General features: G+C 41.7%; 1 protein-coding gene across 1 annotated transcript in view; it reads right to left on the reverse strand.

The window, feature by feature from the left end:
• Positions 1 to 9742: 9742 nt before the first annotated feature.
• The window catches only part of LOC140202257 (parkin coregulated gene protein-like), a 253430-nt gene continuing 246036 nt past the window's right edge, over positions 9743 to 17136 (reverse strand). Inside the window, exon 5 of the mRNA XM_072267134.1 lies at positions 9743 to 10092. Within this exon, the coding sequence (XP_072123235.1) occupies positions 9932 to 10092 (161 nt within the window). The 3' untranslated portion in view covers positions 9743 to 9931. The remainder of the gene's footprint in view (positions 10093 to 17136) is intronic.

A 17136-nucleotide genomic window follows, 5' to 3' on the forward strand; every position in this document is an offset into this window, starting at 1 on the left:
TTGTCCCATGAAATGGTGTTATGCAGATTGGGTCTGTACTCTGCAGGGAGTAGAAGGTGTATTATTGAACCTTTATAAGGCATATGCAGGGATAATGTTTCCATGAGAATGTTTCTCAAACCAGAAGTCACTGTTCAAAATAACTTGTCAGCCACTCAGGAGAAAAATGTTAATTGCCCAAGATTGGTAACAGTTTGAAATTGTATATCCTAGAGGACTGAGATATGTGCAAGACAGAGATTGATAGATGTTTGGATGATTAGGAATGAAGAGATATGGGGTTACTATAAGAAAGTGGCACTGAGGTAAACAATCAGCAGTAAACTTGTTGAACTTCAGAGCAGGGCACATAACCAAACGGACCATTCCTGTTTCTATTTCCCAGGTCCTTCTGATTTTATTTCTTCCTTTCCCTTACTCAATCTCCATATAACACTGGGATTATCCTTGCCATCAATTGATCCTGATTAAGATGCAAATAAGATGCAACTACTCAGCTAGATTTTATTACCAAGTTTATACCAAAATTAACAACATTTATCATCACAATTCTATAAATCAATAGTCAATTTGCAGTGAAGGAGGAATTGCCCAGGAAGTATAAATCAGCACAAGTTTCCGGGTGATTTGTGGCATAAGGAAGTAAGGAACAGGAGCAGGCTAGAAGGCCTAGTAAGCTTGTTCTGACAATCAATAAAATCATGACCGATTTAATTTTGGCCTCATATTTACTTTCCCTCCTATTCCCCATGGAACTAGTCCAAAAATCTATCTGTCTCAGTCTAGAATATATTCCATAAGACATAGGAGCAGAATTAGGTCAGTTGGCCCATCAGGCCTGCTCCACCATTTCATTATGGCTGATTTCCCATTCTCCTGCTTTCATGCCCTGACTAATCAAGAACCTCTCAACCTATACCTTAAAAAGACCCAGTCATCTGGCCTCCACATTCTCAACCCTCTGCCTAAAGAAATTCCTCCTCATCTCCATTCTTACTGGACGTCCCTCTATTCTGAGGCTGTGCCCTCTGGTCCTAGACTCCCCCACCACAGGAAACACTCTCTCCACATCCACTCTATCTAGTTCTTTCAACATTCGATAGGATCCTCCCCCCCAATTCTTCTAAATTCCGGCAAATAAAGGCCCAGATCCGTCAATCACTCCTCAGACAATAAGCCTTTCATTCCCGGAATCATTCTCATGAAACTCCTCTGAACTTTCTCCGATGTCAGCACATCGTTTCTTAAATAAGGGGCCCAAAACTGTTCACAATCATGCAAGTGAAGCCTCACCAGAGCCTCAGCATTACATCCTTGCTTTTATAATGCATTCTAGTCCTCTTGACATGAATACTAATATTGCATTTGACTTCCTCAACAACGACTCAACCTGAAAATTAACCTTTAGGGAATCCTGCACAAGGTCTCCCAAGTCCTTTTGCACATCGGATTTCTGAACTTCTCCCATCTTAGAAAATAGTCTATGCTTTTATTCCTTCTACCAAAGTGCATGACCATACATTTCCTGACACTGTATTCCATTTGACATTCCTTTGCTTGTTCTCCTAATCTAAGTCCTTCAGCCACATCCCTGCTTCCTTAACACTACCTGCCCCTCCAGCTATCCTTGTATCATCTGCAAGCTTGGCCACAAAGCTACTAATATCATCATCCAAACTGTTGATATATTGGGGAAAAGATGTGGTCACAATACTCAGCCCTGCAGACCACCACTTGTCACTGGCGTCGAATCAGAAAAGGCCCCCTTTATTTGCCTCCTGTCAATCAGCCAATGCTCTACCCATGCTAGTAACTTTCCTGAAAGTCCATGGGCTCTTGTTAAACAGCCTCATGATCAGCACCTTGTTAAAGTTCAAAGTACATTTATTATCAAAGTACATATACTTTACACAACATTGAGATTCGTCTCCTTACAGGCAGCCATAATCAAAAGAAGACCATCAAACACCCAAAGAGAAAAAGAACCATGCAAACAATAAAAGCAAGCAAACAGCATTAAGAACTGAAGTTCAGGAAGCCAGCTCACTGCCGCTGATCTAGAAGTCCACTAGTCGCAGACCACAGCCTCAGCCCAGCACACAGATGAGCAAACCCGCAGAACAGCCAGCCAAACTGGACCGTCCCTCATCTCTGACCCCGACACCTTGACCAATTTAATCTTGCTCAACGTTTAAGTCATTCAAACCTCAGATTGTTCTTTACTCTCTGCTACTTCGATACACCCTTGGGCACGGGCTCCACCACTTCATCTTGGCCAGTACCCAACCTTCCCAATTCGCCTCGGTTCTTAAATTGACCAAACCTCGATCTTACCTTGCCTCTGCCTTGCCTGTACCACATCAAACTGCATCCAAGTCCACTTCAGCATCTACGACCTGGACATGCTGCAAACATCTTGCCTTTCTGAGACCTCATCGCACACCACAAAAATGCTAGGTCGTACATGTGATTCAGCTCAACTCTGATAGGAAAGCCACAGGTCACTGTTGGCAGCGATTGTTTACCAGAAAAAGTGTGAATAGCAAAGTTTTTAGTTGCTGTCTTTGTTTCATTGGCCACCAGCAAATTGTCGCTGAACTTCAGTAGTACCATCTTAAATCTAGTCAAAGGCCTTCTGAATATCCAAGTTCACAACATGCACTGATCTTCCTGTGTCCATTTTGCCTGTTATTTCCTCCGTGAATTCCAACAGATTTGCCTCTCAAGATTTTCCCACAAGGAAATCAGGTTGATTTTGGCTTATTTTATCATGTGCCTCCAAGTACCCCAAAATCACATCCTTAACAATCAAGTCCACCATCTTCTCAACCACTGGGAAGCTACCCTTCCTTCTTGAAGAGTGGAGTGATATTTGCAATTTTCCAGTCCTCCTGAACCATGCCAGAATGTAGTGATTCTTGAAAGACCTTTACTAATGCCCTCATAATCTCTTCAAATACCTCTTTCAGAAACCTGGGGTGTAGTCCATCTGATCCAGGAGAATTATCTAACTTCAGATTTTTCAATTTCTCAAGCACCTGCAAGCACCTCTTCTGCCCCTGACACTCTTGAACTTCCGGTATACTGCCAATGCCTTCCACAGTGAAGAATAATGCGAAATACATAGTCAGTTTATCTGCTATTTCCGTTTCCCATTACTGCCTTTCCAGCAGTCCAATATCTACTCTCGCCCCTCTTTTACTCTTTATATATCTGAAAAAACTTCTGGCATTCTCTTTGATACTGTTGGCTAGCTTACCTTCATATTTCAGCTTTTTCTCCCCTTACAGCATTTTAGTTGCTCTCTGTTAGTTCTTATAAGTTTCCAAATGCTCTAACTTTCCATTAATTTTTGGTCTATTATATGGCCTCTCTTTTTTCATGTTGGCATTAACTTCCCTTGTCAGCCACGATGTGTCATCCTGCCTTTAGAATGCTTCTTCTTCTTTGGGATGTACCTATCCTGCTCCTTCTGAATTCCTCCCAAAAACTCCAACCATTGCTGCTCTGCCATCATCCCTGCTATTGTCCTCTTCCAGTCAACTTTGGCCAGCTCCTCTCTCATGACTCTGTAATTCCCTTTACTCCACTGTAATACTGATACATCTGACTTTAGCTTTTCTTTCTCAAATTGTAGGGTGAATTCTAACTCTCCCTCCTAAGCATTCCTTTACCTTAAGCTCCCTAATCAAATCCAGTTCATTACACAACACACAATCCAAAATGGTGTCACCCTTTCCAACTTTGTCTTCCCTTTACACTGCAGCTCATCCCACTGACTGCAAGTTCACCCTATCATCAGTCTGTCCTTCCTGACAGTCTCACTACACACTGCCTCTGCTTGTAAAACAACTGCCCTGTCCTCAGCCCTATTACTCCAGTTCCCACCGCCTGCCAAATTAGTTTAACCCCCCCCCCCCACCCCCAATAGCTCCAGCAAACCTGTCTGCAAGGGCACGGGTCCCCCTTAAGTTCAGGTGTAACCCGTCCCTTTTGTATAGATCATACCTTCCCCGGCAGAGGTTCTAATGATCCAGAAATCTGAAACACTGCCCCCTGCACTAGTTTCTCAGCCATGCATTCATCTGCCAAGTGATTCTATTCTTACCCTCACTGGCGCATGGCACAGGCAGCAATCCAGAGGTTGCTACACTGGAGGTCCTGCTTTTCAGCTTTCTACCTAGTTCCCTAAATACTCTCTTCGGGACCTCCTCACTTTTCCTACCTATGTCATTGGTGCCAAAGACCTATGGCTGCTCCCCCCCAACACCTTTTAGAAGTTTGTGGACCTGATCTGAGACATCCCTCACCCTGGCACCTGGGAAGCAACATACCATGTGGGTGTCTGTATTGTATTCACAGAATCTCGTGTCTACTGCTATAACTATGGAATCCCTATCACGACTGCAGTCCTCTTCTCCCACCTTCCCTTCTGAACCACACCACCAGACTCAGTGCCAGAGACCCAGTTGCTGCGGCTCCCCGCACCAACAGTATCCAAAATAGTATGCCTATTATTGAGTCGAATGGCTATAGGGGTACTCTGTACTGGCTGCCCATTTCCCTTCCCTCTCCTGACAGTCACCCACTTACCTGCCTCCTGAAACTTAGGGGTGACTATCTCCTTTTAGCTCCTATCTATCACGTCCTCTGTTGCCCTTATGAGTCGAAGGTCATCGAACTGCAGCTCCAGTTCCTTGACATATTCAAAGACTCTGTTTCCATTGCTCTTTGGTTAAAGGATTAAAATGCTCATGACCTCCAATGAGCAACCCCTTATTCTGAAACAGTTCCTCCTAGTCCTAAAACAAGAGAAAATCTGTAGATGCTGGTAATCTGAGCAACACACACAAAATGCTGGAGGAATTCAGCAGGCCAGGCAGCATCTATGGAAAAGAGTACAGTCGATATTTTGGGCCGAAACCCTTTGGCAGGACTGCCGAAATTCCCCTCCTAGACCTCGTAGTTCTGGATTCCCCTCTACACTCCCCAGCTCTAGATTCTTCTGCAGCTGTTATGCTTGAAAACTGCAGCTCACTAACAGTACCCGTCTGAGTTCTCATGACTTACTGTAGTTGTACAATAATTGTCACTCCCATCTCAATGTCAAGATTAAGACTCCTGCAATGCCAAACATCTTGAGACAAGAACAAATTAAATTGCAGAATCTTATTCTGATAAATTACAAATTACGGCAAGTGTATAAAATTTAAAATGTAAATTCTGTGATTTCCCAGCTTTTCAGTGTATTCTATTTTAAGTAAACCTTTCTTTCATATTTATTTTTCCTCATCCCTGATTAGATTCTAATTCACCCTCTGATGTTCAAATCTTTCTCAATCCCTAAATCTCATTTGTTAAGGCGATAAGCTGTTGTTTCTGCCACTAAGCTCCCAGTTTCCCATTTCCCATCCTGTACCAGTATTACCTTAACCTTCCAACAACTTGCAGGATGCATGATGTTCTGATCAGAAGGATAATGGAACATGCTACTGCAAGAAGTTTCACTTCAGCTTAATCTAGGCCAATAAACCTGAACAGTATCACCTTTACAAGGGCATCTAGGAATGGACAACTGATGTGAGAGAAGACAATATTACACTCTAAAAGGGAATAATCTATTATTCCTGAATGTACTTGTACAAACGTATTTCCACAACTCTAACCAATAAATTTCTACCCGCATTCTGTTCAACAGGTATTGTATCACAAATCTTTTCCTCCTCCCTAGTTACAACAATTTTGGTGAAATAGACTTTTTCCAGTGACACAGAAGTAGTAGATGTCAACTTGTGAGTTTAATGCTATTATATTTGTCCCTTGGCCCTAGTAAAGTCTCAAACTATGCTCTGTGATTTATATACTTACATAAGCCCATTGATTGTATTCCTCACTTGTTGCTGTCCACAGTATATTTTGTAAATTTCCCACATTGGAACAAGTGTCAGTATTTATTTTAATATAGAAAACACAGAAAAATAATGGTACAGCAGTTTTGCCAGACTGAAAATGCATTATAAGGTGCTTACTTTTGTATAGCACCTTTGATGACTTCAGGATGTCCCAAAGCACTTCAGCTGATGAAGTCCCTGCACAGGATATATACAGAACATATCTGTTTAGCAACCTTGCACTGAAAGATTGAACCTATTGTTTCAGATGATCATTGAGAGATTAAAGTTAATTTGGGCACTTATGCTCTTAATCAAATAATATGATTGGATCTTTTACCGAAACAGTTGACAGTGTTGCTTACTGTCTTATTCGGCAGACCTTGGCAGCACTGCCTCAGTACTCCACAGGACAGTCATTCTGGAAGTTAAGTTAAACACGTAACCTTCAGGCAGCAAAAGTGCTACCATTATGCTCTGAAGTGCTATAGAAACAGGCAGCTCATCCTTTGATCATTACTCTATAAAATAGTTTCCCACTTAAGCCATTTCCTCATAGATATCCACCCAATCAGAATGGCACTTCTGAGATAAGAGTAAAGTTTTTCCAATGACAGAAGGTGTGAAGTGAACCTCAAACAGTTTGGAATTAAGATGAAGAGCAAAATGATTCAAGGAAAATGGCAAACAGAGTAAACAGCAGATGCTGGAATTGGAAACACAGATAGAAGTGCTAGAAGAACTCAGTCAGTTAATCAGCATCTGTGGAAACAGAAACCAGACAAAGTTGATACACTAACAGAGAAGGTTTGGGTGGGGATAAAGATGGAAGAAATGGATGGAGCAAAGACCATGTCTGTGATAGGGTGAAATGATAAACAGGGCAGCCATTGAATGGATAAACTCCTTTACCTGCGTAATGTGTTGCTAGTGTTGTGAAGTCTGCTTGTATTGTTACCGTTTGGCCTAATGAAGTAAAGTGAGCAGACCTCAATATACACATTAAACAAAAAGGGAAGAGGAAATACAAGTATGAGTAGCCAGGTGCAATGCAAACTGAAAGAAGGTGGAAAATTGGAGATTTCATTGTAGAATTTTACTGGCTGCAATGTGTCTGGATGAAAAATAAGGTGTTGTTCCTTGATCTTACAATGGGCTTCCTTGTAAAAATACAGAAGATCTTGGGATGTCACAGAGCGGTGAGCTTCAAGGATTGTCCAGTGCGTAATCTTTACACAGCATTGGTAGAGTCAGAATGAAGGAATGACGTGTGCCACTGAAAATGAAAGCAGGAACGGTGTAAGTTTGGAGAGGCAGCAGATCAAGTAAATTTAAGCCACCACATCAATTTTTTTGATTTCCCAAACATTGTATTTTTCACAATGCTACCAGGAATACAGAAATACTCCTCTACACCGATGAGAGATTGAATGTATTTGCTTTACCTTTAAGAGCCGTCATTTCCATTTTATCCCAAAAATCTTAATGATGGCAAGAAGATAGTTATATTTTAATAAGCAAGTCAAAATCATCCTTCCTTTGTACAGAAAAGCCACTATAATTTTTAACAGATTACTACTCAAGGGAGCAGTCATCGACAGAGTGATCTGAGGCAGAGTGTTAGGGCTTTGGCTCATTCAGGATTTGGCAATATCAGGTCGAGGCGAGGTAAGTTACTCGTGAGGAATAGAAACATGAAGTATGTCTGTGAGGCTGGCGTTCTGTAGTGGATGTCAGATGTGGGAAGTCTGTGAGACTCCCAGCCTCCCAGACGACTACATCTGCGCCAGGTGCGTTGAGCTGCAACTCCTTAGGGACCGGGCTAGGGAACTGGGGATGCAACTCGATGACCTTCATCTGGTCAGGGAAAGTGAGGAGCGATAGAGAGGATCCAGAGATCATGGTACGTATTGGTACCAACGATATAGGTAGGAAAAGAGAGGAAGTCCTGAAAACAGACTAAAGGGAGTTAGGAAGGAAGTTGAGAAGCAGGACCTCAAAGGTAGTAATCTTGGGATTACTGCCTGTGCCACACGACACTGAGTATAGGAATAGACCGAGGTGGAGGATAAATGCGTGGCCGAGGGATTGGAGCAGGGGGCAGGGATTTCAGATTTCTGGATCATTGGGACCTCTTTTGGGGCAGGCGTGACCTGTACAAAAAGGACGGGTTGCACTTGACTCCAAGGGGACCAATATCCTGGTGGGGAGGTTTGCTAAGGCTATTGGGTGAGTTTAAACTAGAATTGCTGGGGGGGTGTGGGAACCGAACTGAAGAGACAGAGGAAGGGGTGGTTGGCTCACAAATAGAGTGACAGGGAGGATAGGCAGGTGATAGAGAAGGGATACACTCAGACCAATGGTTTGAGATGTGTCTATTTTAATGCAAGAAGCATCATGAACAAAGCAGATGAGCTTAGAGCCCTGGATCAGTACTTGGAGCTATGATGTTGTGCCCATTACAGAGACTTGGATGGCTCAGGGGCAGGAATGGTTACTTAGAGTGCCAGGCTTTATATGTTTCAGAACGGACAGGGAGGGAGTCAAAAGAGGTGGGGGCGTGGCACTGTTGATCAGAGATGGTGTAACGGCTGCAGAAAAGGAGAAAGACATGGAAGGATTATTTACTGAGTCTCTGTGGGTGGAAGTTTAAAACAGGAAGGGGTCAATAACTCTACTGAGTGTTTTTTATAGACCACCCAATAGTAACAGGAATATCGAGGAGCAGATAGGGAGACAGATTCTGGAAAGATGTAATAATAACAGGGTGGTCGTGGTGGGAGATTTTAATTTCCTAGATATTGATTGGCATCTCCTTAGCGCAGGGGTTTAGATGGAGTGGAGTTTGTTAGGTGTGTTAAGGAAGGTATCCTGACACAATATGTAGATAAGCCTACAAGAGGCGAGGCTGTACTTGATCTGGTATTTGGAAATGAACCTGGTCAGGTGTCAGGTCTCTCAGTGGGAGAGCGTTTTGGAGATAGTGATCACAATTCTATCTCCTTTACCATAGCATCGGAGAATGATAGGAACTGACAAGTTTGGAAAGCACTTAATTGGAGTAAGGGGAAATATGAAGCTATCAGGCAGGAACTTGGGAGCATAAATTGGGAACAGATGTTCTCAGGGAAATATACGGCAGAAATGTGGCAAATGTTCAGGGGATATTTGCGTGGGGTTCTGCATAGGTACGTTCCAATGAGACAGGGAGGGGATGGCTGTTGAAAAGGCTGTTGAAAATCTAGTCAAAAAGGAAAGAAAAGCTTATGAAAGGTTCGAAAAACTAGGCAATGATAGAGATCTAGAAGATTAAAAGGCTGGTAGGAAGGAGTTTAAGATTGAAATTAGGAGAGCCAGAAGGGGCCATATGCCTGGATTGGGAGCATGCCTTATGAGAAAAGGTTGAGGAGTGAACTCGGCCTTTTCTCCTTGGAGCTGCAGAGGATGAGAGGTGACCTGATAGAGGTGTATTAAGATGATGAGAGGCATTCATTGTGTGGATAGTCAGAGGCTGAAATGGCTAACATGAGAAGGCACAGTTTTAAGGTGCTTGGAAGTAGATACAGAGGACATGTCAGTTTTTTACATAGAGTGGTGAATGCGTGGAATGGGCTGCCAGCGACAGTGGTGGAGGCGGACCTGATAGGGTCTTTTCAGAGTCTCCTGGATGGGTACATGGAGCTTATAAAAATAGAGGACTATAGGTAACCCTAGGTAATTTCTAAAGTAAGTATGTTTCTATTCACCTAATAAATAATTTACATTTTTAGACTATGACATCAGCTTGATCATGAGCTAAAGGGAGTAGCAATCATTCAGGTATGTAAGTAAATAGTTTTATTATTCAGAAAGATTGAGGTTTGTGTCCAGTGGCAGTTTAAATTCATACATGCAATGCAGAGGGGGATGTATTAAAGAATAATCAAGAAAACAAGAACACAATTATAGTTAATTTTATGGTGTAATTGATGTATTTGCATTTACAAAATTCCCAGTTACATAAATTAATGCAGCATACTTCTTCAACTGGTTTATTTAGTTCAATTATAAATGCATGACTCATACGTTGGAATCATGTACTTGATGTTAATGAAGGCATCTTCTCCTCCATACAGCTCAAAGATCTCCAGAGTCTCCTGAATTAGATCTCCAATATTTTCTCTTTTCTGCTGGCTGTAGTCTATTCCATCTCCTGAATTGACTAGAGTTCAAAAATAGAAAATAAAGAAAACAGAAGCATTAAATTCTGATAGTCTTCCAGCTCAATGCATTCTTTATACCAACAAAATGACAACATACAAATTTCATAGATTTATATTCGACAGACTGTTGATCTTTGTATGATCAAACCAATTGATACAAAAGATCTGGCAGCACTGAGGAACTGGATAACACTGGGTGATCCTGGACATGTAACTGTATGTGACAATAAGATCTGTTCAGTAATGAAGTGCCAGGAAACTCCTAGATGTTTGGCTGTTTCCTGGGCAACTTCCACATGCTGCATTTCAAATCTTATGTTATCACTAAGGCACACAATCCAGCTGATGTTATCAAGCATATGAAGGGTTTTACTCTGACTATAAGATAATATATATACATTTTATTATCTAAATGAAATAATCAATGTTTTGATCTGTTCTTTATTTAGATGTCTGGGGTTTCTATAGGTTCATTGCATAATATTAGGCTTATACCGTTGTTCAAGATCCAAAAGATACACTAATTTCAAGCTATACCATCAATTAACATGGGGCATAAATGCATTTTGACATAATGTTAATTGATTTTCCTGAATCAGAATCAGGTTTCGCATCACTGTCTTACATGGTGTGAAATTGGTTAAAAAGGATCCAGTACATTCCTGGCATATATGACGCATAAACTCTTCTCGGGCTTCCAGCCAGATCCAAATGTCAATTTTAACTGATGTTTTGATGACAAACTCTGCTACCTTCATCAGGGATGATGCCTAGGGATGTCTGGTCCAGTGGTATATGTCGTCTGTCCCTCCTGCCCGGTTAGTCCTCAATAATTGCTTTTGGGACAGCCTGGTGAAGGAAGCCATTGAGATAAGACTAGAGAATAAGAATTTCAACAAAGTGAAAGGTCTCGCTCTAAGTAAGAACTGGAATACGATTTTAACCCGAATCCTGATTGGTTGAGGACTAACCAATCAGGATGGAAGGATGATAGGAGTTGAGTATATATACCACCGGACTAGACATGCCTAGGCATCATCCCTGATGAAGTTTGCGGAGTTTGTCATTGAAACGTTGGTTAAAATCGACACCTAGACCCAGCTGGAAGCCTGAGAGGAGTTAATGCGTGAAATTGGTTGTTTTGCAGCAGCAGTACAGTGCAAAGGCATACATAAAATTACTATAAATTACAAAATAAATAAATAGCGCATTAAAAAGTAGTGTTCATAGGTTCATGGAATATTCAGCTGTTGCTGAATCATTGAGTGTGGATATTCAGATCCTAATACTTTCTCCCTGATGGTAGCAATGAGAAGAGGCCTTGGATGGTGAGGGTCTTTAGTAATAAATGTCACCTCCTCTTTAAGATGCCTCAGCAGTGGGGATGGTTGAGCTGGCTAAATTAACAAGCCTCTGCAGTCTTTTGATAACTTGTGTATTGGAGCATCTAAATCAGGTAGTGATGTAACCAGTCAGTATGCTCTTAACTGTAGGTCAGGAATTAATTCTAGCCATAACCAACCTCTCAAAGCATTTCACAGTGGTAGATGTGAGTTCTACAAGGCAATAGTCATTGAAGCAGCTCTCCATAATCATAGGCATGATTGATGCCCTTTTGAAGCAGGTGAGAGCCCCACACCGCAGCAGTGAGAGGTTGAGGATATCTTTGCGCACACCGGCCATTTGGTTGGCAGAGTTTTCAGTACCCAGCCAGGTATATCTTTGGGACCTTACACCTTCTGAGGATTCACCCGCTTGAGAGATGTCTTGACGTCACCCTCCAAGACAGAGGTCACAGGGTCACTGGAAACTGTATGGATTTTCAGTAGTGTGACTCTTCCTTTCAAAGTGTGGATAAAAGGAGTTGAGTACATCAGGGAGTGAAGCATCACTGCCGTTTATGCTGAGTGGAAGAAATGGCATGTAAATCATGCCACAGCTGTGTGTTCCAATTGTGTCTCCAATTTCACATAGAATTGCCTCTATGCTCTCATTATGGCATTCTGTAGGTTGCACCTGGATTTCTTGTACGGTTCTGGATCACCAGTTTTGAATGCTACAGATCTAGCCCTGGGCAGACTACAAATCTCCTGGTTCATCCATGACTTCTGGTTCGGGAAAACTTGGTATGTTTTCAAAGACATACACTCACCCCTGTCTGTGCCATCAGATCTAGTAAGTCTGTCCTGCCAGTGGGACAAGAAACATCCAATGATTATGATGGACATGTCTGGCCCATTGACTGTAAATATAACTATGTGAAGCTTTTGCATGGCCAGAGAGGACTTCTCTTCCAGTTTAGACACCAAACTTTGCTAAGTCCACTGGGCTGGGTATAGCTTTGTTGAGCCCAAATTTGGTGCTTACTTCAATGTCAGCCGGTTTGTCCAGTTTTACTCATCCCTTGCCTGAAATAGCAGTAATGGTACAAGCGGGTGGCTTGTTTGGCCATTATAGGGGACACTTATGTATCAACCAAAAGGAATAGTTCTGATGCTGCATGAAGGTCCATTCAGATAAGGGCAGCAAATTTTCTCCTCTGAAGGAAATTAGTGAACCAGGTAAGTGTTTCTGACAAACTAAGTCTAGTTGATTTTAATCTTTTTTTCCAAATTCCTTACTATTAAGTCAAGTATGTTAGGCCATGTAAGCATATCTTAAGCCACGCCCTTGAGACTTCTGAAACTTAAAAAATAAAATTAGAAAATGTGCAACATTCTTTCCCTTATTTGCCAGTGAACCTTTTGAAGATCTTTTTAAATAGGGCAAGTGGGATAATGAGCTTTTCCTCATAAATAGCAAATTCTATACGGGTGCTTAACATGTGGCAGTAGATGGATGGCCAAAGTTCATTTTGCCCGAAGGCATCAAGTGACAACTGACATCAATATTTGCTCAGTCTACATGAGTGATAGATGACTTACTGGACTGACCAAACTTCTGAATGGTGCACAAAACAAAGCTGCCTGCTTTTTTGTAGATGAAATCAGAAGCAAATTGACATTTGTGCTATACAGGCCAATTTTACAGTCAATGACTTTGATGTTTTTTCACTGCTTCACAATGTTTTACTGTTATTCCAATCCAATCCACAATGCTAGTGCTGATTACTTTACTATTTTGTATGCTGCTGTTAAGAGACTTTGCTCTGTGACACTCATCCATTGTTCAGTCTGCATAATTCTCAACCCCGTAACTGCTTTTTGCTAGTTCAGGCATTGTGAGCTTGGTGATCTTTATAACTTTTATTGGTGAAAATTTTGGTGCATGGAATTCTGCAGTTTTACTCTGCTTCAGCTTGTTAGTGAAGGGTGAGTTTCCAGACATTCAATGACAGTCCTTTTGCCTGTGGCATATATTTATTCAAGCACTTTGAGATTCGGATGACTTTCATGACACTTCACTAACAAAACATATAGTCTTGCAATTACAAGGGGTGTGCTTCAGTTTTATGCCTGCCAAAGTATGCCAATAAAAGTGCCACACCAGGAAAGGTAACAAAACACCATTCTAAATCTTCAATTACATAGATTGTGTGAGTAACTTAATTTGCTTGGGAAATCTATATCAAATGCTGATCATTTAAGATTGTCATTGAAACTGTAGAAAGGTAAAGGGCAATGTCTTTATGCAGGAAGGTGCTAGAATTCATATAACAATGCCACAGGTAGTATTTCAAAGTGAGCAACACATTTTATTGAGGAAAAGTTTCAAAGTTTCTGATTGAGAGGATAATATGTGGGAGGTAATGGATGGTTTTGGATTAGTGTTGCAGAAAATGACAATCACAGCAGATGTAATGGTCTTGACTTCCTTTGTGGTGTGAATAGTGTGCTATATGAATTGTGGCTTCTTTGCTTACTTAGTCTTTATGGTAGAGCATTATTTGGGCAAAATGATGTGAAGATAAATTTCATTTTTGTCCCTATTTAACACTTGCATGGGGGTTCTCATTTTGATGCAATTATAAAGAAGGCATGGCTTGGTGTGATACCAAAGACTCCCGCAAATTTCTACAGATGTACTGTGGAGAGCATTCTAACTGGTTGCTTCACCATCTGGTATGAAGGGGGCACTGCACAGGACTGGAAAAAGCTGCATAAAGTAGTGAACTCAACCAGCTCCATCATGGGCAGTAGCCTCCCCACCACTGGGGCATCTTCAGAAGGCAATGCCTCAAAAAGGTGGCATTAAGAACCCTCATCACTTAGGACATGCCCTCTTCTCATTGTTACCATCATGGAGGAGATACAGGAGTCTGTAGACACACATTCAATGTTTTAGGAACAGTTTCTTCCTTTCTCCCATCATATTTCTGAGCGCAAAATGAACCCATGTATACCAGCTCAACTCTTTTTCCTTTTTTTGCTCTCTAGTTTGCATTACTGATTTAATTTAATTATTTAAAATATATTTCTTATTGTAACTGATAGTTTTTTATTATGTATTGCAATGTACTGCTGCCACAAGACAATAAATTTCATGAGTAGAGCTACTAGGACTTGATGTTTCAATCCCTATGGTAAGTTGGCACTCTCGATATTGGCAGTGGGCTTGGAGTGGTGACAAGGAGGGAGGGTAGGTACGTCATCAGGATCATCAGGTGGGCACCCTCCTTCTTTGACGTTTTGTTGATAAGCTCATGACGTCTCTAGAGGGCTCAAAAGTGCTACCTGGCATCCCAGATACACCCCCCTCAGTTCCATACCCTCATGTCTTCATCTTGCAGCCCAGTTGTTGTTTTTCCTTTTAATCCAAATCCAATTGCTGCTTTCTTCTGCTGCGTTTGACAAGGACTTGATTGCTTGTTGGAAGGAGTGACCCCTCACCCCCATCTTCTTCAATAGACTGGTCGTAGATGTAGCAACGAATCCCCTGCATCCCACTTCTACAGGGAAAATCTTGGTCTTCCAGCCATTCTGGGCAGCTTCAGTTGCCAGTTCAGAGTACTTGGTCTTTTTTCTCTCATAAGCTTCTTTGACACCATCTTCCCATGGTACTGTCAATTCCACAACATATGCCAGCTTGGCTGTTGTGGACCACAGGACCATGTCTGGCCGGAGTGTTGTAGCTGCAATGTCTGGGGGAAACACGAGTATTTTTTCCAAGTCCACGTCCATTTTCCAATCACGAGCAACCTGCAGAATGCTTACATCTTTTGATGTTGTATGGTGCTCTGGAGGTTGGCCTGCTGGTACAAATTGTGTGATGTGGACATTTCCTGCTGATGTTTGTGGGAGAGCATTTCTGGTGGATATACCAGTGATATTAAGCCTGATTCTGATTCTGCCTACGAAACAAGGAAAAACCTTTTGAAGAGCATCTACTCTGTTGGGAGTTCAACTACTGTTGTGCCCGTAAGCTTGAAACTTCACTCTTTGACCTGTTGTCTCTGTAATTGGATTGAGGAATCTGTGCCTCTACAATTTTAGAGTGATTGTCCAACTGTGGTTTCTTATAAGTCAATGATTTGGGTGATGGAATTGATGGCTTTGTGGTCAAGTTTGCGGGCAATGCAAAAATAAGTGGAGAGGCAGGTGAAGTTGAGAAGCAGGGGGTCTACAGAAGGACAGATTGGGAGAAGGGATCAAGAAATGGCAGATTGGACATGCATGTTGGTAGAAGGAATAAATATGTAGACAATTTTCTAAATGGGGACCAAATTCAGAAATCAGAGATGCAGAAGGACTTCGGAGTCCTCATGCAGGATCCCTAAAAGGTTAACTTGAAGGTTGAGTCAGTGGTAAGGAAGGCAAATGCAATGTTGGCATTCATTTTAAGAGGACAAGGATACACAAGCAAGATTTAACGCTGAGGATTTATAAGGCATTGGTCAGACTGCACATGGAGTATTGGGAGCAGTTTTGGGGCCCTTATTTAAGAAAGGATGTGTAGGCATTGGAGAGGGTCAAGAGGAGGTACATGAGAATGATCCCAGGAATGAAAAGGTTAATGTATGAGGAGTGTTTGATGGATCTGGGGTTGTGCTTGCTTGAGATTAGAAGAACTGGGGGGGGGGTGCATTGTCTCATTGAAACCTATCTAATACTGAAACACCTGGATAGAGTGGATGTGGAGAGAATATTTCCTATAGTGGAGTAATCTAAGACCAGAGGGCACAGCCTCAATATAGAAGGACATCCCTTTAGAACAGAGATGGGGAGGAATTTCTTTAGCCAGAGGGTGGTGAATTTGAGGGTATGCAAGTCATTGGGTATATTTAAAGCAGAGGTTGATAGGTTCTTGATTAGTAAGGGGGTCAAAAGTTACAGGGAGAAGGCAGGAGAATGGGGTTGAGAGGAACAATAAGTTAAAAAAATGATAGTATGGCAGAACAGACTCAGTGGGCTGAATAGCCTAATTCTACTCCTCTGGCTTATGGTCTCATGGTCTACCATTTGAGCATAAACTTGCAGTGCCTAAAAAGGGAGTGGAAGTGGAAGCAAGTTGCAGTTTTACCTGTTTACAGGTGTTGTGAGTAAGGTAAATAAGAGGGCATGGTCAGTAAAAAGGGCACATTTTCTTTCCCCAAGAACCTATTCTAAAGAGGAACTTGAAAGAAATGGATGGCAGTGCAAGCAAAGGATACAGCCAACTTTAGTATTAAAGTTGTAATAGGTTTCAAAGAAAATGTTATATTCATCATCAGTCCATTTCAATGAAGGCTATTTTCTGTTTCCAATTAGTTATAAAGCCTGATGCAATAAGGAAAGAAATACTTTTAGTATGATAAAGTAGATAACAGACTGGAGATGATTTTGCAATAGTCATTTGTTTGGATTTAATTTCAAGAAAGTAAACTGTCTTATTATTTGAACACTGTGTTCAAGGACATCTTCGATCTCTCACTGCTGCAGTCAGAGGTGTTCACCTGCTGCAAAAGGTCGAAATTCATACCAGAGCCCAAGAAGAGCAGGATGGTGAAGTGCTTTGAGAGGTTGCTCATGGCCAGAATTAACCTCTGCCACAGTAAGGGCCTGGACCTGCTGTGGTTTGCCTACCACTACAATAGATCTGCATATGATACAATCTCACTAGCTCCC

Source organism: Mobula birostris, chromosome 8, assembly GCF_030028105.1.
Source record: "Mobula birostris isolate sMobBir1 chromosome 8, sMobBir1.hap1, whole genome shotgun sequence".
In the NCBI taxonomy this organism is placed as follows: domain Eukaryota; kingdom Metazoa; phylum Chordata; class Chondrichthyes; order Myliobatiformes; family Myliobatidae; genus Mobula; species Mobula birostris.